The 25,811-nt window shown below is 58.3% G+C and overlaps 1 protein-coding gene across 1 annotated transcript; it reads right to left on the bottom strand.

The window, feature by feature from the left end:
* Positions 1-1,405: 1,405 nt before the first annotated feature.
* SLC38A8 (solute carrier family 38 member 8) lies at positions 1,406-22,576 on the bottom strand. The gene is made up of 11 exons (XM_038538823.1): positions 22,459-22,576; positions 19,150-19,340; positions 15,584-15,782; positions 12,199-12,340; positions 11,231-11,332; positions 9,081-9,138; positions 6,347-6,461; positions 4,746-4,893; positions 4,167-4,375; positions 2,928-2,979; positions 1,406-1,552 (listed from the first exon to the last, which is right to left on the bottom strand). The coding sequence occupies exons 1-11, from the start codon at positions 22,574-22,576 to the stop codon at positions 1,459-1,461; spliced, it is 1,428 nt and encodes a 475-aa protein (XP_038394751.1). The 3' UTR covers positions 1,406-1,458.
* Positions 22,577-25,811: the final 3,235 nt, after the last annotated feature.

Below are 25,811 nucleotides of genomic sequence, written 5' to 3'. Positions count from 1 at the left end.
TGAACTTTACGGTAGGTGAATTATAGCTCAAGAAAAATTAGTACAGGGATCCCTGGGTGGCGCCGTGGTTTAGCGCCTGCCTTTGGCCCAGGGCGCGATCCTGGAGACCCGGGATCGAATCCCACGTCAGGCTCCCGGTGCATGGAGCCTGCTTCTCCCTCTGCCTGTGTCTCTGCCTCTCTCTCTCTCTCTCTCTCTCTCTCTCTGTGACTATCATAAATAAATAAAAATTAAAAAATTAAAAAAAAAAAAAAAGAAAAATTAGTACAAGTGGACAGGCTGGAAAAAACAATAAAACCCAGTCGTAACACCACTAGCCTCAAGTGGTCAGGCACACATTACACAACAACACAGGGCCCGGCCCCCCGCCTACCATGTCCGCCCACGTGGGCCCCTCCTGGCTGTGGCACCACCGGCTTCCGCAGACGTCCCACGGCGGAGGAAGAGTGGCCCGAATCCAGCACCATCCGAGATGTCCCAGTGCAGGGTCAGTGGCCAATGCGCACAGTGATGCAGGAGCAGCAGGGTCCCTGGCCGCCTCTCCCCCACCTCCTCCCACCAGGCTCCTTTTCCCTACACCCTGGCCCCTGGGCAGATCCCTGGTCCCCTCGCCCTGGGCTGCAGGTGAGACTCCTCACCCCAGGATTAGGGTGCAGTCAGGAGGGAACAACAGAGCCAACGGTCCACTGGGCTCCCAGGCCCTGCAGGTCCAGCCAGAAGGGAAGTCGGGGGAGGGGTGTCTCCTTGGGGTACTCTCAGCAGAGTGGGGGCCAAAACAGGGCTCCCTGGGCCTCAGCCACTACTTCTGTTATGAATTGTATCCCCTGAAAATATTAAGGTGAAGTCCCAATACCTAGAATCTGTGGTTGTGACTCATTAGGAAACAGGATCTCTGTGGTCCCTAAGGTAAGAGGATGTCACACACTGGACCAAGGTGGCCCTAATCCAATGACTGGTGTCTTCAGGAGAAGAGGGAAATCTGGACGGATGCACAGGGCACACAGGCACGTGGGGAGGGAAGCAGAAGCAGGAGGGATGCATCCAGGGGCCAGGAAATGCCAAGAACACCAGCAACAGTGGTGGCTGGAAGAGGCAGGAGGGCCCTCCCCGAGAGCCTTCCGAGGGAGAGGGAGCGAGGGAGCGAGGCCCTGCCCACACCTCAATCTGGGACCCAGGCCTCCTGACCGTGGGAGGATCAATTTCTGCTGATTGAAGCCACCACCACCCCCCGCCCCCCGGCGTGTGGCCTTTTGTTAGGGTAGCCCCAGGACGCCAACATAGCCTCCTGAGCACTGCACCCGAAACCCTCTGAACCCGAAGACGCCCCAATGAGCAGCCTCAGAAGGCAGAAGGTATCTGTTTCTGCAGCATCTTTATGATGGAAGGGACACAGGTCTCACCGGGGGACGCAGGCAGCCGTACCAGGACAGCGTGGAGGCCGGGCCGACCCCCTCCCACTCAGAAGAGTTCCAGGGCCGCGGCCACCGTGCTCTGCCCGAAGATGAAGGTGCCCACGAGCACGGAAACCACTCCCCACACCTCCAGGCAGCACCTGCCAGTTAACATATACACATCAACACGCTCTTCTCGGGACTCCTGCGCAGCCAAGCCAAGCACGTGCAGAAGGCGTATCCCATGAAGCCAGCAGAGTCACCAATTTGGAGAAAAACCCATATTATTCTCCCTCACCTGTAGGGATGGGTTCCGAAGGCAACTGGGATAATTAAAACCTCACACTGCAACTGTTAATTGAGGACTTCGTTCCTCCCTAGCATTTCATTAAAGCCAAAGAAATGGCAGGGAGAGACACCTTTCCACTCCTTTCCCTCTGGGAGCAAGGGGAGGGGAATGAAGCCCCGCTGAAAATGAGGAAGGAGGAGAAAACCCAAAGTCACCCACGATCGGGACAGTGTTTGGGGCTCCGGGGTAAGGGAGGCAGAGGCGGTCGGCCCTGGCGGCCACTGAGGACATGGGCATCTGTGAGCCTCATGACATACCAGCCCACACTGCACAGATGGGAGACGAGATTCCCACAAATGGCAGGGCTGCCAGAGACATTTCTGGCCCCATTAACAAAGGCCACGGGACCCGCTGTCACGGACAGACTGTCTAGTGAAGCAGAGTTGTGAACGCCCCCGTGTCGGAAGCAGGGAGAGGGTGGTCCGTGTGCCTGGGGCCTGCAGGCTCCTGGAGCAGCGCTGAGGGATCACAAGGCCCTGCAGCGGCACCAGCATTAAAAATATCTTCAAAGCCCACCAGTAAGAACTGTTGTGAGCTTGGATCAAGGCACAAAACAGAAGCGGCAGGACCTCAAAGATTGTTGTGGGCAAAAGCCCTTGTCCGGTTCAGAGACATCCAGAAGGCCCTTCTCCACCCAGAGGGTGATGAAGCCTATCCGTGGGTAACTCCCTGTCCCCTCACCTGCAGGATGGCCATCCTGTATGGCAGGGAGGGGAGTGAAGGCTGCCACTGAGGAGGTGACTGGCCAGGACCTGCTGCCTTGCAAAGGGGATGCGTGACCCTACTGGCCACGTGGCCTCCAGAACGCAGGGTTCCATTAACAGGACCAGCCTGCGCCCCATCCTGCCTGGGTCTGAGTGCAGGATGGGGAAAGATGTGTGGCCGAGGACCTCCAGGGCCCAGGAAGACCCTAAACCCACATACAGCTCCCAGCATGGACTATTCCCCTCTGAGCAGCAGGGAGAGCCGTGCTTAGACGGACAGCACGCAGGCCCCAGGTCACAGGCCGGGGTTCCATTCCTGCTGGACTCCCTCTCACCGCGTGGATGAGGCCGTGTCCCATGGTCAGCAGTTTTCTCATCGGCAGGACAACGGGGTCTCCATGGTCCCTGCCACGTGCTCATTCTGTGTGCCCTGAGCCCATTAAGTGCCCACCCATGCTGCCACCCTTGCCTGGGGACACTCACTTGACTCGTGGTGCTATGGGCTCGACGCCGACGGCACAGATGAGGCACAGCCCTGCAGAGGAGACACCACGGCAGCTCTTCATGGTCAAAACCAGAGCAACCACGCACTCCAGAGAGCCCCATGAGCACCCAGTCAGCACCCAGCCATCCCCAGGGACCCGGGAGGCCAGCCAGGCCTTTGCCCAAAGCGGCCCCCCAGGCACAGCAAGCCAGCTGTGGGGTCCTGGCTCGGCAACCCCCTCATATCTTGGCCCCTCTGAGCCGGTCTTCAGATGCCAGGGTCTCTGGGATGACACCTCAAGGGCCAGACTTGGGGCTGGACACCTGGGATGCCTTCGGCAGCAGGCAGCTGCGGATGTTTTTTCTTTCTGGCTAATAATTCTCCTGGGATTTGAAGCCAAACAGTTCCGCCTAAAGCTTCCATGGCACCTTCCTCCTTGAACCCTTCCTGGCCGGCCCTTCCCAGCATGGACAGCAGCTAGGGCTGCAAGGTAGCATCCAGGCCAGGGGCACCGAAGCCCACCGACTGGAGTCTCGGACTCCAAATAAGCAGGGCCGAAGCCAGCAGACCCGGAGCGACCGGAGGCCAAGGGAGGCGGCCACGTGTCCACGGCCCTCGCATCGGAACGCGCTTCCCGGGGGCAGAGGGAGCCGCGGTCGTGCCCTGAGCACCAGCAGGTGCCACGCACGTCTGCTTCCCCGGGAGGCCCTTCCCGGGCTTCCCAGGCCTCGATAACCCTCAGGCCACCTGGACTCAACTTGCACTCACACCGGGAAGGTTTGTCAGAAACCACCCGTCGTGGAAACCACGTTTGCCTCCCAGGTCAGGGAACAAGGTAAGAAAAAGATGCTCACGGGGCACCTTCGAACCATGTGAACTCCGTGTAACTGGCAACATTTTTTTTAAAAAATAAGAGGAAATCCCACGGTGAGCGGCAGCAAGGCGAGAGTGGGCGTGTGGAGCCGACTCGGCCGTGCCGTGCGGCGGGGCCTCGGGCCTCGGCGTCTCCCGGGCAGGAGGGGATGACGACAGCACTCCCAGCAGGCTCGGCCCCGGACGGCCCCGGACGGCCCCGGACGGCCAGCGCGATGTTTAACCTCGGGTGTGTGCGGTCCCCAGCCCGGGTCTGGCGCAGTGGCCGGGACCGGGAGCCATCCTACCTCTGTGGGGCTCCCACGGCCTCCAGGCCCCCGAGCTCCAGGACAGGGGGGCCCCACAGAGCGGAGCAGGTGCCTCACCTGGGAAGATGAAGATGAAGAAGGAGCTGATGCCCCCGATGATGCCGATGATCTCGCTGAGGTCGGGCAGGAACAGGGCCATGGCCAGCGTCACCGCGACCCACAGCACGGTCAGCAGCCCCCGCACCCACGGCCCCGAGGGCTCCACCAGGGTCCTGGGCCCACGTGCCCGGCAGCAGCTCCTCCTCCAGAAATCCTGCATCACCGACCTGGGGGCCACACCAGCGCAGGCAGCTCCAGCCCCGCCTTGGGTGCCCCGCAGCCCCTCCGATTGCCCTGTACGCCCAGCAGGGCTCCGGTCCCCCAAGGACCACACCAACCCTCCTGCGGCTCGGTGTGCAGCAGGCCGTCACAGAGAGGGCCACGCGGGGTGCGGTTCTGGGAGAGCTGGGGAGCCGGGCTCCGGTCCCGACCCTCACTCTCTGGGCCGCTCTGGGCAAACCGTCTCAGTCCCCCCTCTGCATTCTCCTCTACGGGGATCCCCCCAACACACGAGCCTGTGAGGTGCCTGGCGGGCCCTGAGCCTCAGTGGAGCCTTGTGCCCGGCAGCAAGCGGAGCCCCAGAGGGCCGGGCCTCACCTCCCCAGGAAGAGCGCAATGGGGTAGACGGTCACGATGGAGACCCCGAAGAGAGCCCGGGCCACGATGACGACCACGTCGTTGCCTGGGTAAGACATCAGGATGTCGGCAGAAACTTCTGTCCCGAAGGTCAGGAAGCCATAAACCCCTGGGGGGCCGAGAGGGTGGAAGCCCAGAGAGAGGATTAGGAAGACGCCAGGCGGGTGGCAGAGACGAGACGGAGAGCACGGCACAGGTCACATGGTCAGCGACACTGCTAGCGCGGCACGGACACGGACGGCAGCCACACCTGCCGTGGGCACTGCCTCGCACAGGGGCCCCAGCGCTGTGTCGTACGCCTGAGGCTAACGTAACATTGTGTGTCCACCACGTGCAAAAAGTACTTCTTTTTTTTAATGTCACATCCCCACCTGCTCCGGTACGGCACACTGACCGCACCCAGCTCCTAGCACCCTGAAGGCCCTCCTGGGAGCCAACAGGGGTTCTAGAACGATTCTCCGAGTTGCGGAGGCTTTCCTATCCTCGGCCAGCGGATACTCTGCGCTTTGGACTCAGAACGCCTGCTGGCCGAACCACGGCTCATCCCTTTTTCTGCTCCCAGTGCTGGTGTGAGAGGCCCGCTCACGGAAGCACCCGGCGCTCTGGCAATTATCACGACTGCTTCCGTGCCCCGTCCACCCCACACCTGGCAAGGCACCCACTTTCCTGACCAAGGGTGTCAACGGTTGCTGGAATCACACAGCGAGTGACGGCAGGATCAGGGCACCAGGCCCTGGCTCCACAACCCAAGCCCCTCGGCACCCTGGGCACCTGCCCTGTCACGGTACTGTTCATCCCTGGCCGAGAGCCGCGCCTCATTTCAGTTTCTCTTCAGGCCCTTTCCATGAACCTGCTGGCCCCGGAGGGGACTCTCAATCACCAGGTCATGGCCCTCCCGCCCAGAGGCCACAGATGGACCTGACCTCCCCTGCCGGGGAAAGGTTATCCAGCTAGTTTCTCAGGTGATCACGAGAGTCCAAGGAGCCTGAGACGTTGGCGGCAGCCCAAGGGCTTCCCAGGTCACAGCTCCCAAAGCTGGGTGGAAGAAAGGGCCCCTGGGCTGGAGGGAAGCGGCCAGCCAGAGTCAGCCTGAGACCGGGGCATGCTGTGTGATCTTGAGCACGTCACAGCCGTCTCGGAGACACGCTCGGTCACCTTTGAAGACCCTTCTGCCTCTGGTAGAGGTTTGCAAGCACCCAAACTTGTCAAATCCACAAGACCGTTTTGTGAAGTGACCCAGATGTGACGCCGTGATGACCACCATCACCCTGCTGACAGCAGGGGACAGGGGGCACCGTGTAAGAGCAGGGCCATCGGGGCCAGCCGGGCCAGGGTTTGGGTCTCAGCTCTGCACATCTAGTCAGGAGACCCTGGAGAAGCCGTGGAAGCCCTCTGAGCTTAGTCACCTCATCTAGGAAACGGGGACCTTCCCTACAGGGTAAGGATTCAGTGGGTGAGAGCTCCCACACCGCTGAGCACACGGGAAGCACCCTATGAGCACACGTTAGTCGGGGTCCCCTGCACTCCCTACCCAGCTCCGCAGCGCCCCGGCGGGGCCTTACCTGTCAGCGAGTAGATGAGGCAGCAGGCCAGCAGGGACAGCACGGAGACCAGGGCCCAGTGCGAGAGGCTCTGGTTGCGCATGCTGCGGTAGATGGACACGGCAGCTTCGTGACACTGGAAGGCAGGGGTGGAGCTCAGTGGGACTGGGGCTGGCGCGAGAAATACCTGTAGCAACCTAAAACGTCCAGCGCCCCAAAGCTCAGAAGACCACCCAAACATCCGCCAACCGTAGAAGGTGTAAGGAGATCGGCAGAGGGTCACACGTGGAATATTACACAGCACCGAAGAAGGACGGACCCGACCACATGCCTGCACACGGGAGAGCCTCACAGCTGTAACGCTGGGCAAGACGAGAAAACGTACTTCCGTGGACGGGAAGTTCAAGTTACAAGCGAAGCGCGCCAGGACCAGGGATCTCGTCGGCAGCACCACCGACGTCTGGGGCAGTCCTGCCCCAGTCCTGCCCCAGTCCTGCCCCAGTACTATTGTAGGATATCGAGCGGAGTCCTACGATTCAGTGGGCCTCGTCCACCCACTGGATGCCAGGAACACTACCGAGGGCGGGGCTGCCCCCTGGGACAGCATCTGGGATGGGGTTGGGTGGAAAGTGGCCACACAGCCACCCACCGAGGAACGGATACACAGGCTGTGCTCTATCCATGCAGCGGAGCATTCCGCAGCCACAGCAGGCTACAGGCTACGACACGGATGAACCTCAAAAACACGCCAAGGGACAGAAGCCGGTCACGAGGGACCGCACGCTATAGGGTTCCATTAACATGAAATGTCCAGGACAGACAGATCTGGAGAGAGACAGGTGTGGTGGCCGGGGCCCGGGGACGGACTGGAGCAGGCAAGGGGTCCTCCTGGGGCGATGGAAGTGTCCGAGAACGGACTGTGGGGAGGGCCACACAACTGTGACCGTACTGAGGACCTCTGAGGCGTACTCTGCAGAGGAGTGAACTGCTACGTGAGTTACAGCTCAACCAAGCTGTTTAGAAATCACAGCAGCAGGGGAGTCTCGAGTGTGGCCAGGAGGCTGGGCGCAGGGCCCGCAGCCCACCTTGCACCTCCCCGGCCCTCGGGACCCCGCACAGGCTGGACGCGGAGCCCTGCTAAGCGTAGGGGGAGGGGAGCCATCTGACCAGGCCAGAGCTCCTGAGGACAACAGGTGACCTCCCCCCGTCCCCCTGCCCCTCTGCCTCGCCGCCCCCTCACCTACCTCCTAACCACCCTCACCTACAGCTGCCCTACCCCCCACCCCCAGGTTCCAGAAGCTCCCGGCATCGGATCCTGGCAGCCCTGCCTGGGCCCCAGCCCCATCTCCACCCGCACCCCCAGCCTGCAAGTCACATCCTCTCCCAGCTCCCATCGCTGCCTCCCGTGTCCCTGGAAACCACAGCCCAGGCCCCGGTTGCTAGGAGAGGCGGTTGAGGAAGCCGAGGCAAAGGTGAGGGGGGCACCCCTCGTAAGCATCTGGAAAGCCGCCCCCGCAGCGCGAGCCTGCCACACCATATGGTGCCGGGGCACGGGAGGGAGGGAGGCAAACCACATCCAGACAAACCGCTGACAGCAAAATCATCGCTTCAGATCTTTCAAAATATTGGGTGTGCTAGAAAAAATGTGAGAAACTCCTGTAAGCGGCTTGCTAAGCCCCAGAAGCGATCTATCAAGTGATTTATAAGGAAGATAAATGGAAATGTTCCAGGATGTTTTTTTTTTTTTTTTTCCAAACACGATTCTCAAAGAAAATGCAAGATGAAGAAGAGAAACAGGAGCTGGTTGGCACAGAAGGGAAGAGAAATGTCAGGCCAGGAGGCCCTGCTGTCGGGCCTGGACCACATGCCCCTGCAAACTAGATTTTACTTTGGGATGGTTTTGGTGGTGGTGGTGTGCTGGGGAGGTGGCTGTTTTTAGGAGGGAGGCAAAGCTTTCCTAAAATAAACAATGAATGGAGTCAGCTGCCAGCTGCGAAAAGACTGGAAGACCCCAACCAGGACCAGAGGCAGGGAGCAGGGCCCCAGCCCGCCACCGCACCCCTCCTGCACCATGTGGGTGCCTGGCTTGCCCCATGTCGCTCTCCCTCCGCCCGGGACCCTCTCCCTGCCAGCTGCCTGCCCCCCCTTCACCCGCCCACCTCCCCCAGGCTCCTCAAAGTTCTTCTTTGGCATCGGTGTTTGGGGAAAGGCCACCTCTGAATCTGCCCCCTGCAGGGCTACCTCAGAAGGCCCCCCGCTGGACTCCACACACACAGCCCATCCTCACTCCGTGACGCTCGCTCAGAGACCCTGGATGTTGTGCCCCGTGGGGCCCGCCACACAGCCACCCGGACGCCTGCCAGCCCTCCTGGCCTGCAGGCCTCCTGAGGCAGTATCTCTCCCCCGCAAGGCGCCTGGGGCAGGACCCACCTGCATAAAGGTGTTCTAGGTCTCTGGTCATGCGACAGTCCTCTGAGAATTTTGCAGAGGACAGAACAAACTCTGGATCCCCACCCTGTACCCCACACCCAACAAATGTGCTGTTGGTGCTGGGTTCCTGGGTTCAATGGCAGCTCACTCCTCACCAAGCCCAGATGCCAACCCACATGCACCGTCCCCAGGAGACGGCCCATTTCGTCCTACGGCAAGTCTTTAAGCTTCCTCCCTGACAGGGGGCCACACTCTCCCCAGGGAGCGGGGCATCACCACCACAGCGTGCCGCATCTCCTCCTCCACAGGCCCCTGCTGAGATTACCTGGAACCCAAAGCAGATGGTGGGGAAGACACTAAATACAGAGGTCCAGGAGGAGGGTCTGCAAAAAGACAAGAATGGATGTTTATCACAACGAGTGCAACTCAAAACAGTCTCAACTTAAAGAGGAGTTTTCAGCAATACCAGGAAAGTGCAACAGCCCGACCACGAGACCGGTTCTTCATTACCAGAAGGAGGACACATGTTAAATGCTGTGCCTTGATCCCTGGTCAGCTCTGGCCCATTCTTCTCTTCCCTTCCTCCCTCCCTCTGCCTTGGGCCCCATCCTCCTGGGCCCTCATCTCCTTGTCCTGCCCTGATGAGGTTGTCACATCAGCAGCAGCCTCCATAGCTAAACCTAAGGCTGGGGCTCAGCCCCACGTGACCCCAGCAGCAGCATTTGGCAGCAATCACTGCAGCCAGCCTTCTTGAAATTTTGTTCACTGACTTCTGATTCCTACCTTCTATCCTCTTCTATCCTGGGTTGAATAATATCCCCCCAAACTTATATCCCCTGGGAACCTTGGGACAAAGACTTCTTTTAGAGGGGGCTCCTGAGTGGCTCAGTCAGTGAAGTGTCTGCTTTCAGCTTAGGTCATGATCCTGGGGTCCTGGGATCGACCCCGCATTGGGCTCTTGGCTCATCGGGAAGTCTGCCTCTCCCTCTCGCCACTACTCATGGGCTCTCTTTCTCTCTCTCAAATAAATAGAACCTTTAAAAAAAAAAAAGGCTTATTTGGAAGTAGTCTTTGTAGATTTAATTGGTTAAGGTGAGATCACACTGGAGTGGGGTGCGTGCTAATCCAACGACTGGTATCCCTACAGAGAGAAGAAACGACAAGGGAAGAAGTCTCTATAAGGACAGAGGCAGAGACTGGAGGGATGCGCCCATGTGCCAAGGGGCGCCATAGATGGTGGGGTCACCAGAAGCTGGAAGCGGCAGGAAGGAGCCTCCCCTAGGAGCTAGAGGGAGCATGGCCCCACCACACCCTGTCTCTGGGCTTCCAGACTCAACTGGGGAGCAACTTCTGCTCTTCTCAGCCACCCAGTTTGGGGTCATTTGTTGTGACACACCCAGCCCCCTGCTTCACCTTCACGCTCTCCTTCCACAGGCTCTGCCCCCCTGCCCCTGACCTCCTGGGGCCGGGCTGGGCACCGGCTCAGGGGCGGTTCTTACCCAGCCTGGCAGCCTGAGGTGCCACCTCTGGGCTGACACCAACCACATGTCTCTCTCCAGTCTGGAGCCCCCTCTGACCTCCAGACAACAGGTCCAACTGGCCACCTGACGTCTTCACCAGAGGCCTCGGAGCTGCCTCCAGCCTACCACGTCCCCACGTGACTTCCTCCCCCAGCCACCTGCTCCTGTCTTCATCCCAAGAAGAGCACGGCCACCCTTCCCAGTGTTCAAGCCCAAAGCTCAGTTACCCTGGTCTCTTCTCTTTCTGATGTTCTACTTCTGATCAGTTAGCCAGGAGGGGTCACATAATTTGTGGAGCCTGGTACAAAATGGACATACTTCACCCCCAATCCCCTCACTTATTCAACGGAGAACTTCAGGATAGCAGCAGCAGAACGTTATACCAAGTACAGGGTCCTTCTGGGGACAAGGCCCCAGTGACCATACTGGTCACAGGCCTGTGGCACTGGCCCTGCCATGAGCAGATGTGATTTCAAGCCCTACTTTGCTCAAAATCCTGCAGCAGCTTCCCAGCCAAACCGAAGTCCTCACCATGTGTGGCGTCCCTAGAGGATACCCCCACCCACCCCCAGTCTTGGCCTCGCTTGGGCTGATCAGGCCACACCAGCCTCCACACATTCCTGCTTCCTCTGCCCAGGCACCTATGCCTTGCTGGCCGGCTCTGCTGCCTCCATGCTGTGCGGGGACAGGTCTGCAACAGCCTAGGAGCTCCAGACTGCTGTGACATTTAGTGCCTGTGTGTCCCTCGTCTGTCCCTGGCCCTTACTAGTAACAGCTGAGTCCATCCTGAAGAAGGACAGGGGACTCCATGGGGCTCTGTGGCATCAGAGACATGAAGGATTTCACAGGGAGGTGCCCGGACTCTGTGCAAACCACGGGGAGGCGAGTGTCCCTCCTCCAAGGATCCCCCTGCAGCGCCCCTGGGAGCTGTGAAAAGCCACCCCCTCCAACTCACCTCAGTGCAGGTCGGGTCTCGTGAACGAGGCCCTGGGGCCCGAGGTAGTACTGCACCACGATGACCAGAGCCAGGTAGCAGGCGGCCAGGGTGCCTAGGATGCTAACAGACGGTGTGCAGCGTTAGGGGCCTCCGTGGTGTGGCCACAAATGCAAGGGGACACCAGCCCTGCCAGGTAGAGCCCAGGGCGCCACCCAGAGTGGGGTCTGAGTACCAGCTGTGCCCAGCTGTTGGGCAGCATTCTCACTGCTGAGCCTCAATTTCCATGTCTGTGCAATGGGGACAGTGGGAAGACAGCTTCAGGCAGGGCACTCCTCTGGCCCAGAGGTCAGATGAACCAAATTCCTGACCAGGCCAACACCTGTGAGGTGTGATGGCTCCAGGTACCCCCGTTTTGCCAACAAAAGCCTGCTCAGATTTGGCATCGCAGTCAGGATGCCTTGGGCTTGGCCAGGCCCCAGCGGGGAGCGCCCCCACCCAGCTGATAGGACAGGGGAGCCGGGCGAGGGCTGGACACGCCGAGGGGACTCGGGTCTCCTGCGTGCTGCTCCTCTGTTCTGGCTCCCAAGTGAAAGGTCTATGGTCACACACAACAGGAAAGGCAGGTGGCAAACCCTGACGGATACTTGTCCCAGACTTTATCTTTTCAAAAGTACACATGGAGCCTCAGATCGTAAAATGAAAAAAAGTGCATGTGTGTTTGGTGTCTGTGCCCGAGTGTGCGTAAGAAGCCTGTAATAATTAAAGAACAAAGCGCCAGCAGCAGGTCACGTCAATACGGGGAGGGTTTATCTGTTTTCCATCACGTCTACATGTTACTTGTATCATTTTCCAACTTTTTTTCTCTTGTCCAAGTGGGAGGACCGATGCCGGCAGCTTCCCTGATCCCAGGCGGAGAGAAGACCGGCCGAGGGGGACCCGGCCGGAGCCAGCACCCTGCCCCGGAGCAGCTGCAGAGCCCGACGTACCTCGTGTATTTCTGGACCCCGATCTCCCGCGGGGCCGACAGGGGCAGGATGACCAGCGCGGAGAGCAGGGTCAGGGTGAAGCGCTGGTCGGCGTACCAGGGCGGCGGGGCCGGCGGGGCGCTGGGCAGCAGGAAGTCACTCACTGGCGGTGGAGGGCGGGAGGGCGGGAGGGCAGCACCCGCTGAGGGCCCTGCACGCCCCCGCCTGCGCTCGGGCTCAGCCCCGGGTTCCCTGCTCTGGGCCCGTGCCGGGTTGGCCGTGGGCACCAAGTCAGCCAAGGGGGCAAGTCAGCAACAAATGAAAGACAAATAAGAGGCCCTGGTGTTTTCGTAGGAGATGCCTCTGGTTTGCTCCAGAGCCGGATGGGCGTGTGGGGTGGGGGCCTGGAGAGGCCTTTCGGTGCCGGTGGTGGGACACTGAGCAACCACGTGTTCACATGCCCTGGACTGGAGGAGGAGGGCAGGGACGAGCTGCCCAGGTCTGCTCCGCAAAGTGTCGGCTAGGGGTCACCTGGGGGTACTTGGCTGACCAGATGCCTCGGCTGGAGGATCCTCGATGGCTCCACACTGGGTGCCTGGTGGGGCCGCCTGGGATCCACTGTGCCCTCCCTGCAATCTCGGGGACTCTGCACCCAGCAGGCTGGGCTGTGGCAGGGGAAGCTCCTGAAAATCCCGGTACAAACTGCGTGTCCTCTTAAAGGCGAGGCCTGAACCTGGCACCGCATCACATGGGCCAGACTCTACTGGGCCGAGGGGTCTTGGAGCCCCCCCTGATTCAAGGCAGAGGGGACACAGACTCCCCCCACCTCACCCCCGGCTTCCACCCACCTCTCAGTGGAGGCGATACCCACGAACCTGAGACCATTTCTTCATCCTGCCGTTTGGGGCGGGGTGGGAAGAGCAGTAGTGGGGGAGGAGGGTGTGGATGGCAAAATGGGCTGACGCTGGGTGGGGCACCGAGCTCCCTATAGCCCTGCTGCTGGGGCTGGGAGCTAGGGGTGGTTCAAGGCCACGTGGGGCTGCTCGCTCAGGGGGACTCTAACCCTTCTTTGAGCTTCACCAGATGCTCAATAAAGCCAGCCATGCAAAGATGCAAAGAAATGAATGGCTTCTCAGAACAGCTTTTTTTCTACTGAACCACTGCAAGGGGAGAGTCCTAGCTTGAGGTCCCTCCAACAGGCACCCAGTTCCGGGCAGGACAGCGAAGCAGGTGTTCTGGGCCACAGATGCCCAGGCAACGCAGGCACCCAGAAGCCACATGGCCTGGGAAGGGGTGTAAGCTCCGCTCATGCATCTGGAACTCCTCAGTCAGGAACCCAGCTCTGACACCTGGGCTCCAGCAGCTCCTCTTGAGCCCTCATTTTCTAGAGCATTCCTCGAGGTCTTTCAGCACCTGTCACTTATCATCATTTGTGCTCAGTGCATGCAGCGACAACCCCAAACTCTATTCAGCCCTCCTCCCAAGAAGCCTGGGCTTGCCTACAGAGAGACACAGTCCCAAAGACCTAACCACCAACACACAAGCAATGCTCTGTCCACCCCAGTCCATCTACGCAGGGCCAGGATGGCTTGTATCCTCATCATTGCTCTAATCTGTCCAGCTGCCCTACTCCTGAGCCTGAGTGCAGCCTCTGAATCCTTTTCAACCCAGCACCACCCCAGACGACCAGAGGTAAAATCTGACGTGACTCTACTTGCCACTGGCAGGCAGGGTGCTTTTGTGCCCATTTACGCACTGAGAGGTTCAGATTTACCAACCTCTGTGCTTTCTGGGGGAAGAGTACTGCCCAAGACATGGAAGCCTTGCGTTTCAACATCCCAGCACCGGGGCCTTCTCATTTTTGGTTCAAGTGGCAGACCAGAACAGCCAAGTGGAGAGACCGAAATCCAAGCATATACATAACTGCTTTCCAATTAAAAATCTAAACACTCCAATGAAAACCAGAAACCATCAAGATGATAGAAAAAACAAACAAACCCAAGACCCAATCACATGCTGTTTGCAGGAACAGCGAAAGAGCCCGGAAGAGAGAAAAAGCCAGAAAATACTCATCTTAAGGAGGCTGGGGTGGCTAGAATTCATAGCTGAGAAGGTCGATTTGACAGCAAAGTACTACCAGAGACAAAAAGGGATATTTCATGATGATATAGGGACAACTCATGAGCATGAGCCTGATAACTGAGCTTCAAACACTAAGAGGCAAAAATGGACAGAATTAAAAGGGCTAATAGGGGGTGTCATCTGGGAGGCTCCGTCTGCTAAACGTCTGAGTCTTGATTTTGGCTCGGGTCACAGTCTCAGGATCATGAGATGGAGCCCCGCATCTGAGCTTGAGATTCTCTCTCTCGTTCTCTCTCTGCCTCTCCCCCTGCTCACACTCCCTCTAAATAATAAATAAAATCTTTAAATGGGCAAATAGACAAATCTACAATCACAGCTGATTTTAACACCCCTCTTTCAGGAACTGATAGAGACAGATCTAGTTATTCCAATTAGAGAGAGAGAGAGAGAGAGAACATGAGCAAGTGGGAGGAGCAGAGGGAGGAGCAGGCTTCCTACCGAGGAGGGAGCTGGATGTGGGGCTTGATCCCATGACTCCAGGATCATAACGCTCATCCAACCTGAGCCACCCACGTGCCCTGAATAACTTGATTTGAAAACAACAACAACAAAAAAACCCCCAGCAAGGCTATGGAGGACCACCTGGAGCTGGAGCAGAGCTCTCGAACATACCACCCAACTGCAGAATGCACGTGCCGTAAGAGTGCACGGCGCGCCCACCAGGACGGACCACATTGGGGCCCAGCCCAAGTCTGAAACCACGTGCAGGGTCTTCTCTGACTGTGGCACAACAAAGGCAGAGACCAAAGGGGATCCAGAAAACTCCCAAGGATCTGGAAACTGAACCACACAAGTCCAAACATCACAGGAGCCAAGGAAGGAATTGCAGCAAAAATTAGCACAGATGTTGAGTGGAATAAAAAAGGAAAACAGAGTGTATCAAAGTATTCGGGAGGGAGGGTGGCATGCAGCTAACGCGGAGCTCGATGTGGGCCAAGAAGCCAGGGGGGCCTGGGCTCAGTCCTGGAGGCCCACAGATTCAAGCTGTTACTGGCTCTCTCTCCATCAGGCTTCTTTGCAGCTGGCTTGGCTTCCCCGCCTGTACACTGGGTCGTTGCCACTAGACGCCCAGCACAGCCCTGCTCCCTTTGTGACCCTCGGGGTGCCCATAATTACTACTCCGGATCTCCCTCTGCCACAACATGAGGAGCTTGGGGTGGCTCCCCCCCAGGGCCCTGCCCAGTACCCACACCCCGCTGGTTAACCAGAAGCCCCTGGGGATTTCCCCTATTTCCCCTAGCCCCACCCCAGCACCAGTACGTACGCTTCTCCAGCTGGTCGCCAATCACCCTGAGGAAGGCCACGGAGATCATCAGCAGGTTGACGATGAAGCAGGCCTCACACAGCTTCCCGACGGTGGGGCCGCACAGCCCTCCAACCACACCCTGGTAGGTGGCCTGGCCGCTGATGGAGGCGGCGTAGCCTAGGATGACCAGCCCGCTGATGAGGAAGACCAAGGAGACCTGGGGAGCGGGACCGTGGGGCCAGGGCACACCCCGCACTCAGCACCCGCGCCAGCTGCCCCTTACACCTTTGATACCACTTCTGCCTGCAGCCCAGGGGCCTCTCCCCAATGGGCCACCAGGCCTTCCTCTGCCCTGAGACCAGAGCTACAGAGCAAGCAACCATCCAGGCCTCTAGGGCTGTATGGCTGTGCATCTGGGGCTCATTCATACCACCCTGCCCCACTCGGCAAATGAGGCATCAGAAACCCAGAGTCTAAATTCCTCTCCTGAAATCCCATGGGTTTCGGGTTAAGAATACATATCACCGGGAGGGGTACGACAAATGCGTGCGCACAACCCACACCCATCGAGACAGCACACACTGCCATATGCTGAAGCCTTTTTCTGCCCCTTCCCACTATCATTCTGCTCCTGTCCTGACCCCAGAAGAAACCATTGACTGATCTTCACACCTGGCTGCTTCCACCCACAGTAACGTTTGTGAGGCCCAACCATACTGGGGGCACCAGGATTTTATCCCTATTTTCGCGGAGTGCTAGCCCATCACCTGGAGAGAACCACACTTGGTTTATCCAGTCCCCTGATGACACACATCTTGGGAAGGAAGTGAACTTTCTAGAACAAGTCACACGGAAGATGTATGTTTCATCCTCCTGGACACACACCTAGGAGGAGAATTGCTGGATCAGAGAGTAGGTGCAGGTCTACCTCTAAGAGTTCACCCGGCCGCTTCTCACAGCGGTCGGACCACAACACCCTCCCCTGGCGATGTTGTCCCTAAGCTGGAATCGGTCTCCACATTCCCATGAAGCAGAGCCATGCAGGAGTTGGGGGACACGGCCAAGAGGCCTGAGGAAGCTGGAATGTCTGTCTTCAGACACAGTTTATGCCACTGGACGAGCAGTATTACCCCCAAGAGGAACTTGAAGTGCCAGAATCAGAAGGAACATCTTCATCCAGGCCGTCCCTGTGCCTGGGCCCCTCTCTGCCTCCAGCAACTCCCCCCTCACCTGGGCCACTCCCACCCTTCCCCCTCCTCTCCGAGGACACCTGCTTCACAAGGTCTCCTGATGCACGGCCCCCGAGATGAGCTAAGCCCTCCGCTTCGGGCTCCCACAGAGCCATGCCTTTCTTGGGCACACTTCTGTCCATAACCAGTTGTGACTTGGCGGCTACAGTCTCTGCAGATGTAAATAATGTGGATGTAATTTAATAAAAAAGGAGTCTTTGCAGGTGTAATTAAGCATCTTGAGACAAGGTCCTTCTGGATAGGCCAAGTGGGCCTGAAATCCACTGCCGAGTGTCTCTTCGAAGAGAAGGTCGTAGGACAGTGGGGCAGAGATTGGAGAGATGTGACCACATGCCAAGGGACACCTGGGCCCACCTGGAGCTGGAAGAGGCAGGAAGGATCCTCCCCTCGAGCCTCCAGACAGAGCATGGCTCTGCCCATGCCAGGTCAAGACTTCTGGTCTCTGGGACCCTGAGAAGGGACTTCAGTGGTTTTAAATGCTCTGTTTGTGGTCCTGTGGTCCAGTGGCCTGAGGACACAGGTACTTACAAGTGTCTACGTATCATGAGGTTCTCAGGCCTCTCTACCCCCAGACTCCAAGCTCCATGAGGGCTGGGATGGTGTCTGTCCTGCATTATCTTTTAGCCCCAGGAAGACGCCCAGTACATGGCAGGCACTCAGGAGGAATTGTGGACGAAAGGAGGGGGTGGTGGGGTCAGACAAAGCCTCTGCCCATGAATACCTGTCTGCCAACGCCACGATCCATCCATGTAGGACAGGGCAGCCCACAGGAATGACCCCGAGCGGCAGGACAGCAGAGCCCTTACCCTGAGCCCAGGCCTACCCAGGCCTGCATCTGAGGCTCCAGAGAGGGTCAAAGTGCATTGAAATTTCATGAAAGCGCCAGCACTAGTGGGATCATCAGAGAGACTCACAACCTCACACCATGACCTCCCAGCGGTGTGGTGTTTAAATGCTAATAAAGGGCTAGGTGGGCTCACTGGCCAAGAGAAGTGGGGGAGGTTGTTGTCTGGGGGGCAGGGAATGGGGTGTCGGTCCCCAGCCTCATTCCTTTCCTTGTTGGCAGTGTAAGTTTATTCATGTTTGGCCTTCCATCTGCTCAGGGCAGGAACCTTTAGACCAACCTGCAAGCCACGCAGGCAGCAGCCCCATCACCTGGGAGCTCCTCAGAAATGCATGACCTCAGGCCCACCCAGACCTGCTCAATCAACAACCACATTTCAGCAAGGTGCCCAAGGAGACTGCACGTAGCATAAAGGGTGGGACCCCACGTCCCGGCCTCACAGCCCTCCCCACTGCCCTGGCAATGGCCACACCTGTGCCTGACCACCTGCTTCCTCATTAACTGTGACTGGAGATCAGGCTTCTTTCTTGTTGTTCTGAAGGGGGGGCCTTTTGGCTCCCCACATGCCAACACAGCTACCTTTCCCTTCACACGCACCTGGACAAGTTCTTCATTTCTGCCGGGGCTCAGCTCAAGGCCACCTCCGCAGGGAAGCCTTCTCTGACCGCTCCGTGTGCCGAGACATCCCACCCCTCCATGACATGACCCTTTCAGCACCGCCACTCCCTGAGACTATCTTATTTGACTTCTTGTATCTTATCTGATTTCCTCATTAGAACAAGCTTCCTGGAGGACAGAGGCTGCGTGGTCGTAGCCACCCAACATCAGAACAGGCGCTCGGCCAACCCTGGGGGCGGGTGGCACGGTTACACCGGACACTACACGGGGTTGGAGGGAGCCGTTTCCAGGAGGACAGGAAGGCCCCATGGCCCTTAGCAGCCGGCTGTGGAAGGGCTGACCACCAAACTCAGCAGTCGCCATCAGCTTGGGGGAAAGGATTTCAAGTAAGATGCAGCTGCGCCTCCCTGACGGGCGCTCAGGCCTGGACTTCAGGCAGGACGTCGGGGCCGCGCCAGAGGGCTGAGCCTGCTGAGTGTGGGTGTGAGGGTGTCACAGCGGCTTACACCTGATCTGACTGTACACAGGGTTCGACTTTCATCATGGGGCTGCAACCAGCTGGTGAAAGAAGTCAACTGGCCAGGTGGGCAGCTCCGGGGTGGCGCCTTCCCGGCCAACGGGCAGATTCACCTGATGCAGGTGCCTGTGAGTACAGGGCTTCCGCTCAGCCTCGACCTCCCCGCCCTCAGCAGCTGGGGGGGGGGCTCTCTGCCCAGGGCCGCGGCGGGATGATCCTCTCCCCAGAGCAGTCGAGGGGGCCCCAAAGCAAGTCTCAAAGGTGTCAGTTTCCACAACAGGCAGCTCCACAGAAGCGATGCCAGAGATCCCACCCCGAGAGACACCCCCCCCCCAGATACTCCACAGGGGCTTACCAGCTCGACCAGGAAGGCGGGGACCACCCCACCCGCCTTGTAGAAGGCCCAGGGGAAGTTGAGGAGGCCAGCCCCCAGTGCAGATTTCAGGAGGATGAAGACGGCGCCCAGTGAGGACAGAGTGGGGCTGGCGGCCGCAGGGACTGGCTTCTCCCGGAGGCCTGGGCGGCCGCGCGCGGGTCCCTCCGGGGCTAGAAGCAGCAGCGGGGTGGCAAGAGGGGCAGTCTTCGCCCTGCCTTCCAGGCTGTGACGTGTCTTGCTCCCCGAATGTCCCTACGCCACGGTCGACCTCGCGTTGCCCCCTTAGGTTACCTGTTCCTGGGCTGGGCCCCCCTCCCCGCCTTGGGTCTTACCCCTTCTGCCCTCAACCTCCCACCAGTCATCCTCACTTGGGCCCTCCCACGAAAGCCTGAGGCCGCCCCTGCCCCCCCCAACTGCTCTCCCAGCCTCCACTCCCCCTGCCCATCCCAGCACATCACCCTTACCCCCAAACCCAGACTCCAGGGTGAGACTGTCCTCAGCCATCAGGGACAGGGCTCAGGCTCACTCGAGGTGGTGCAGCTGCATTTCTTGGGTCCCACCAGTGGAAGAAGGAAGATTCTAGCTCTGCCAGCGGGTGGGAAACGAATCAGGAATTAAGAGAGCCTTAGAAAGCATGGGCTGGGGTCACGTCCCCACACCTAGGGGGACAAGGACAAAAGGCTGAAACCATCCGTCCCAAGAACTTGGAGCTTCTGAGACTCCCAGCCTGAGGAGGGGTCTTAAGACTCCCTCCCCTCCCCCGCCCTGGTGAAGGCCCCTCCCAGGAGGCGGGGCTTGCCTGGCCGCCTGAGGGTCAGAGGGAGCCCAGCTGGGAGAGCTCAAGGGGCAGGCCTGCACCTCATCTCACCCACTGGCCTGGGCGCGGGGGGTCCCCTTCCAGGCCCCCAGTCGAGGAAGAGAGCTTAGAGCTCAGCGTCTGCACTTGCTCACAGTGTGTGATCTCTCTGAGCCTAGTTCCGCATCTGCAAAGGGGTCCATGCCCCCACCCTGCAGCTCGCAGTGGGCTGCGGGGCCACTGTAGACTCTGTGCAAAGTCCTGGGCAGTTGGCAGGTGCTGCGTCAAGAAGCCTCTGAAACGAATGTATACACGAAACACCTGGGGTCTTGTTAAAAGGCAGATTCTTTTTTTTTTTTTTTGTAAGATTTTATCTATTTATTCATGAGAGACAGAGACACAGGCAGAGGGAGAAGCAGGCTCCATGCAGGGAACCTGATGTGGGACTCCATCCCGGGACCCCGGGATCACACCCTGGGCTGAAGGCAGCGCTAAACCGCTGAGCCACCCAGGCGTCCCTAAAAGGCAGATTCTAATTCATTGTACTTGGGGTGTACAGTCTTAGCCCAGATTGCACGTTACTCACAAGCTAGAGCTCCGGAGAGGCAGGTGTTGCTGGTTGGGACCAAACTTTCCTCCGACCTGATCTGTGGGCTGTGATGGTGGAGTACAGGAAACTGCATTCTGAAAATGCAGGCCCGTCCGTGAACGTCACACCTTGTATTCAAATGGGAACCTGCTTATGCCCGGCACCCAGCTTCGAGTCCCCTTGAAGGCGCGTCACAACGCAGCATTTCTGACTCCCTGGGTCTGAGAATCTGCATTTCTGACCAGGTCCCTGGTGATGCCGACAGAGCTCGTCCAGGGACCTCCTCTTGAGGACTGAGGCTCTAATTAAACATCTGCAGTGCCAGGGCCTCACCCCATCAGTCCTTATCTGGCAGACACCATATCAGCGCTGAGGGCCTTTTCTCCGTGTGGTTTCCAACGGTCTCAATCCCCTGTGTCACCAGAGGATTGTTTATGCCTTTGCAGGCTTCGCATGGAGCGTGCTCAGTAAGCGCTAGGCCTGCTAGATGGCCAGCCTATTGGCACAGACAGGAAAAGGGACCTGGGATTGTGGCCCAGGAGCACGCAGCTGGACCACGACTTGGGTGGCATTTACGTTCCCACCAAGTGAGCAGTGCCGGGAGCCTGGCCCTGCAGCTGGGGCCAGGCGTGTATCTGAGTCCTTACATCGAATCCCAAGAGGGTGTCACCATCGTGCTCCACAGGGGAGCACCTGTCTGGCCTGGGTGTGTCATCCCCAAACCTGCATCCCCCTGCAGTCTGCCCAGGATAGGAGGTACTGAGTGAAGAAATGAGTGAACGCACGATAGCAGGATGGACACAGACTCCAGAAGAGAGAAAGGTCGTGGCTTCCTCCACATGGGAGTCTCCCGAGGCTGCTGTAACCAACGGCCACAAACTTGGGGGGCTTAAAACAGAAGTTTATTTTCTCATGGTTCTGGGCGTTGGAAGCCTGCACCAAGGTGTCGGCAGGGCCACCCTCCCTCCAAGGCTCCAGGCAGGTCATCCCTCCTGCCTCATGCAGCTCCTGGATGCTCCAGGCTCCATCTTCACATGCCACCCCCCAGCATGACCTCATCTCTAGCTCCTGACCTTCACTGCACCTGCCAAGGCCCCTTCTCTGTGTAATGTCACTCTATGGGCTCCAGGGCATGCTATTCAGTACCCTGTTCCCACGTACCTGGAATCTGAGTATGTTCTCGGTCATTCTGTCGGACAGTCATTCAACAAACACTGACTGGAAGCAAGTCAGAGGGGAAAGAGCTCCCCACTCCGGAGGAAGGGGTGACCTGGGAGGAGATGGGGGCTAGACAAGTAGCTATGGTCCAAAGTGACCGTGAGACTCCAGGAGCAGGGGCATCTGGAGGAGCTCAGGGAGGAAGGTAAGAATGTGTACCCTTGGTGAAGGGAGGAGGGGACACATGGGGGGGGGGGGTTCCCCAGGGCAGAGACTCAGATCAGGCACCTGGGAAAGGCCTTTCTTGCTCAACTGCATGTTGAAACCGCCTCCCTCTTCCAGAAGGTTTTCCAGGAACACAGTGAGGTCACTGGCCCCCCAGGAGGGCTCTGGGTACCTGGGCATCAGGTGGAGCCGGGCAGCAGCCCAGGAAGGTAGAGGGCGCAGACCAAGCCCAGGCCCATGTTCTGAAATCTGCACAGCTCTGACCCTGTCCCACACATCCACCCGAGGCAGGGAGAGGAGATAAAGAACCCTCGGCGGCTGGCTTTGTACTCCTTAATCTGGGCTCTGCGAGCCTGGGGCACCTCCAGGTCCCTGCCTGGACACCTCATTAGCTGCCCATTAACGTGCATGACTTAGAAATTGGCCACTGGGCTGTGAAATTCCACTCAGTGAGGAAAACCTCTTAGTTCTGAGAGGCTTTGATATGCACTCCCTGCAGGCCTCCCAAAGGCTATGTGACCTTTCCGGGCAGTGCAGAGGCGCCCTGGGGGCCCCATCCGTGTGGGCGTGCTGGCGCCTTGGCGGACCAGGCAGGTGGCCGCGCGGTCCAGTGTAGGAGCATCTCCCTTCTGCGTCATCCCAACAGGGGAGCACCGGTCATCAAGGGTTGTTCTCCAGGGTCCAGAGCTTCTTTCTTTCTCCACAGAATAAGGGTCACGTGGCAGGTTCAGAACTTCAGAGAGAAAACCACCTCTCTTGTTTCTCCAGACCTCTGTGCTTTCACCTGTTAGAAAGTTCTGGAAGATGGATGAGGACAGGTCCCAGGGGCCAGAGTCTGTGAAATGGAATCACGATAGTTCCTATCCTACAAGGCTGCTGGGAAGACTCATGAGAACGAGCCTTCGGCACAGGGGCGAGCAGCAGGTGTCATCTGCCAAGGGTGCATGTCAGATTCCATCATCGGTATTTATGCGTCTTCACCTCAGTCTGATTCTGAGCTTCTGGAATGGCATCCTGAACCCTGGCCACTAGGAATCCTGGAGAAACTCTTCTGGTGAAAGCGGTACTGGACTCACCCTCAGAGCTGCAGATGACGTTCTGGGGTGAGGCTGGCATCAGGATCTCGCCATGGAGGAGCACAGCTCTGGGCAGGCAGTGTCCTGTGCTCCTGGGCCCGTGGTCCCCCGGTATCCCACAGCATGTGTCCCGGGCCGGGGGCAGCTCATCAGAATCCAGCTGGGGTGAACCTACCCCTGGGAGGAGTGAAGTCTTGGCTCCTCAGAGGACAGGAGCCCGGGGCCTGCTGTGAGCAGCTCCACCTGCAGCAGCTAACCACGGACCCAGAGTCCTCTGGCGCAAATGCACTGCAGCTCCAGGACAGGGAGTCCCAGCATGCTCGGCTGAGTGATGGCCCGTGAAGATGTCCTCATCCTGATCCCAGGACCTGCGAGTACGTGAATGGACACAGCAAAAGGGACTCTACAGAGGACAGGAAGTTAGGAACCTCGAGATGGTGCCAGTGTCTGGCATGGGTCAAAGGTAGGAAAGGAGAAGGCGGGGTGGAGGGCTTTGAAGGTGGAGGGGGGCCAGGAGCCCAGGGAGGCAGGCTCCTCTAAAAGATGGAAAGGCCAGGATGCGGATTCTCCCCGGGAGACTCCAGAGGAAACCAGCCCTGCCCACACCCGACTTCAGCCCGAGGCTGACTTTGGCTTTCCAACCTCCAGACAACTTTACAGAAACGTGTTACGGTGGCAACAGAAGACGGGACTTGCCCAGCACCCTGAGTTCTGATGGTCGGGCCCCTCAGAGAGGCCGGAGGTCTGCTGACCCCCACCCACCACCAGGGGTCTCTTCTGCAGGGCAGAGGCTGGGCCTCTGGGTGACACATGGCCCCATGGGCATGGGCCATGCCAGGTCTTGCTGTCCCCTCCCTCCAAGGAAGGGCTGGTGCCCCAGGTTATGACCCAGAATCCAGCTGTGGGAGAAGGGAAGGCACCCTCGCAGCCAAAGGAGGACCGCAGGGTTGTGGGCATCTAGGTCCTGACCACTAGGCCCACAGCCTCTCCCAGCCTCCAAGCCATGGGCTCCTACCTTGCCTGCTGCAAGAACCCCCCCAGGGGAGATTTAGAGGTCTGGATGCTAAGTCATATAAAATCTACCATTTTACCCATGAAAAGCAGAGTCCAGGCCCACATACCGCACATCCGCAGTGTTGTGCAACCGTGCCCACCGCCACCTAGTTCCAGAACTCTGCATCCCCCCAAGGAAAGCCCTGTACCCATCAGTGGGCATCACACTCCCCCCACCACCCACTAGCACACTGGCCCACTGTCTGTCCCTACGGCCACCTGTCCTGGACATTTCACGTGACACAATCTGTGGCCTTTTGTGTCTGGCTTCTTCCATTCAACGTGATCATGAACTCGAGGTTCATGATCAGTATTTTACCCTTTAGTGGCTAAAAAACAACCTGGTGTCCGGACGGGTCTCTTTCTACCATCTGCTGACGCACACATTTGGGTTGTTTTCAGCTTTTGGCTATTGTGAATAGTCACGTATAGATTTTCTCAAACACCTGTTTTCAATTCTTTTGGGTCTACGCCCAGCCGTGGGATCACTGGGTTGGATGGTAGTTGTTTACCTTGGGGAGCTTTTAAAACAGATTTCTAAGCTCCTCCCAAGGAGCCTATAATTTAGTAAGTCTGGGGCAAGGCCCAGGAATGTGTATTTCTAAGCTACTCATCTGCAGTGCCCTCTGGTCACCAGCTTGAAACCAACATCCTGTGTGTTAATATCTGCTTATGTGGGTAGTACCAACTGTTACAAAAAAAAAAAAAAAAAAAAATTTCAAGACTCTTACTATTTCTCTGGAAACTTCTATATAATCTATATATAAAATCCTGGTCTCCATTTTGTGTCCAGCAAATCCAAATCTAGGTAGCATTGCCATTGTTACCAGTAAGTGAGCATCTTTCCTGCCGTGGGAAAATAGGAAGCAGCCTGGCGTCCAGGGCTGGAATGCTGGTCTCGCCATGGTTTTCTCATCTGTGACATGGCAGTGAGAGCATCACAGGTGGCTACGATGCCCAGGTGGCATCATGCACGTAAGACATGGGCCAAGGCCAGGCGGGTGGTGAGCACTCCAAAGCGTTCGTGTGCATGTTGCTGGGGACAGGTGCTCTCGGGGCCCCGTCCTGTGGGAACACAGGACAGATACGGACTTGGACAAAAACACCTAACATAGGTGGGGTTGAGGGTGGTGTCCGGGGGCCCAGCTGTCCACATCTACAGCTCACCTTCAAGGTTCCTGCTCCTGCTGACAGGACCTCAGCCTGGCTTCCAAGAAAGACAGCGCCCGTTAGGGATGAGCCCTGGGACCCAGCCTCCATGTGCACCCTACCCCCTGCAGGGACCTCAGGGGCCCTGCAGACTCCCAGATGTATCTGTGGTTGTGTTGGGTTGACTGCCCTTTTTTGTTTTTTAAAGATGTAGGCTTTCTCTGGGACAATGAGATTTCACGCCAGGGCAACAAAGGATCCCCTAAAAGCAGAGTTGGCTCAGCCTGGCCCCAGGCCACCACACACATCTGTCACCGTGGAACAACCTATCATTGACAACAGTTGACATAACCAAGCACGGCTCTGTGAGGGCCCACGAGCAGGACGCGGCTGGGCTGGAACTGGACTCCAGGCAGCCTGAGGCTCAAGCCATGGCTGCAGTTCAACACCTGTGCCCAGATGGTGACATTCTCTCCAGAGCATGCCTTTCAGGCAGACCCTGGGCAACTTGGTGAAAGCATCCGACAAGGGCTTTCTTCTAGGAGAGGGCATCTGTTTCCCGGACCCCACGAACTGGTTTTTTCCAGAGAGCTGG

The sequence above is a fragment of the Canis lupus genome, chromosome 5 (assembly GCF_011100685.1).
Source record: "Canis lupus familiaris isolate Mischka breed German Shepherd chromosome 5, alternate assembly UU_Cfam_GSD_1.0, whole genome shotgun sequence".
NCBI classification, from domain to species: domain Eukaryota; kingdom Metazoa; phylum Chordata; class Mammalia; order Carnivora; family Canidae; genus Canis; species Canis lupus.
Note: the sequence above shows the minus strand (reverse complement) of the source record. Positions and strands in the feature narration are given on the sequence as shown.

What these genes read in the sequence shown, in the direction of transcription:
- SLC38A8 (XM_038538823.1), bottom strand. Translation starts at nt 22,576, where the DNA reads ATGACGCAGAAGGGAGATGCTCCTACACTGGACCGCGCGGCCACCTGC. An exon ending in TGGCGACCAGCTGGAGAAGC is followed by an intron (nt 12,341 to 15,583) that starts GTACGTACTGGT and finishes CTCCACCGCCAG; the next exon opens with TGAGTGACTTCCTGCTGCCC. An exon ending in CCCATAGCACCACGAGTCAA is followed by an intron (nt 1,553 to 2,927) that starts GTGAGTGTCCCC and finishes GTTAACTGGCAG; the next exon opens with GTGCTGCCTGGAGGTGTGGG.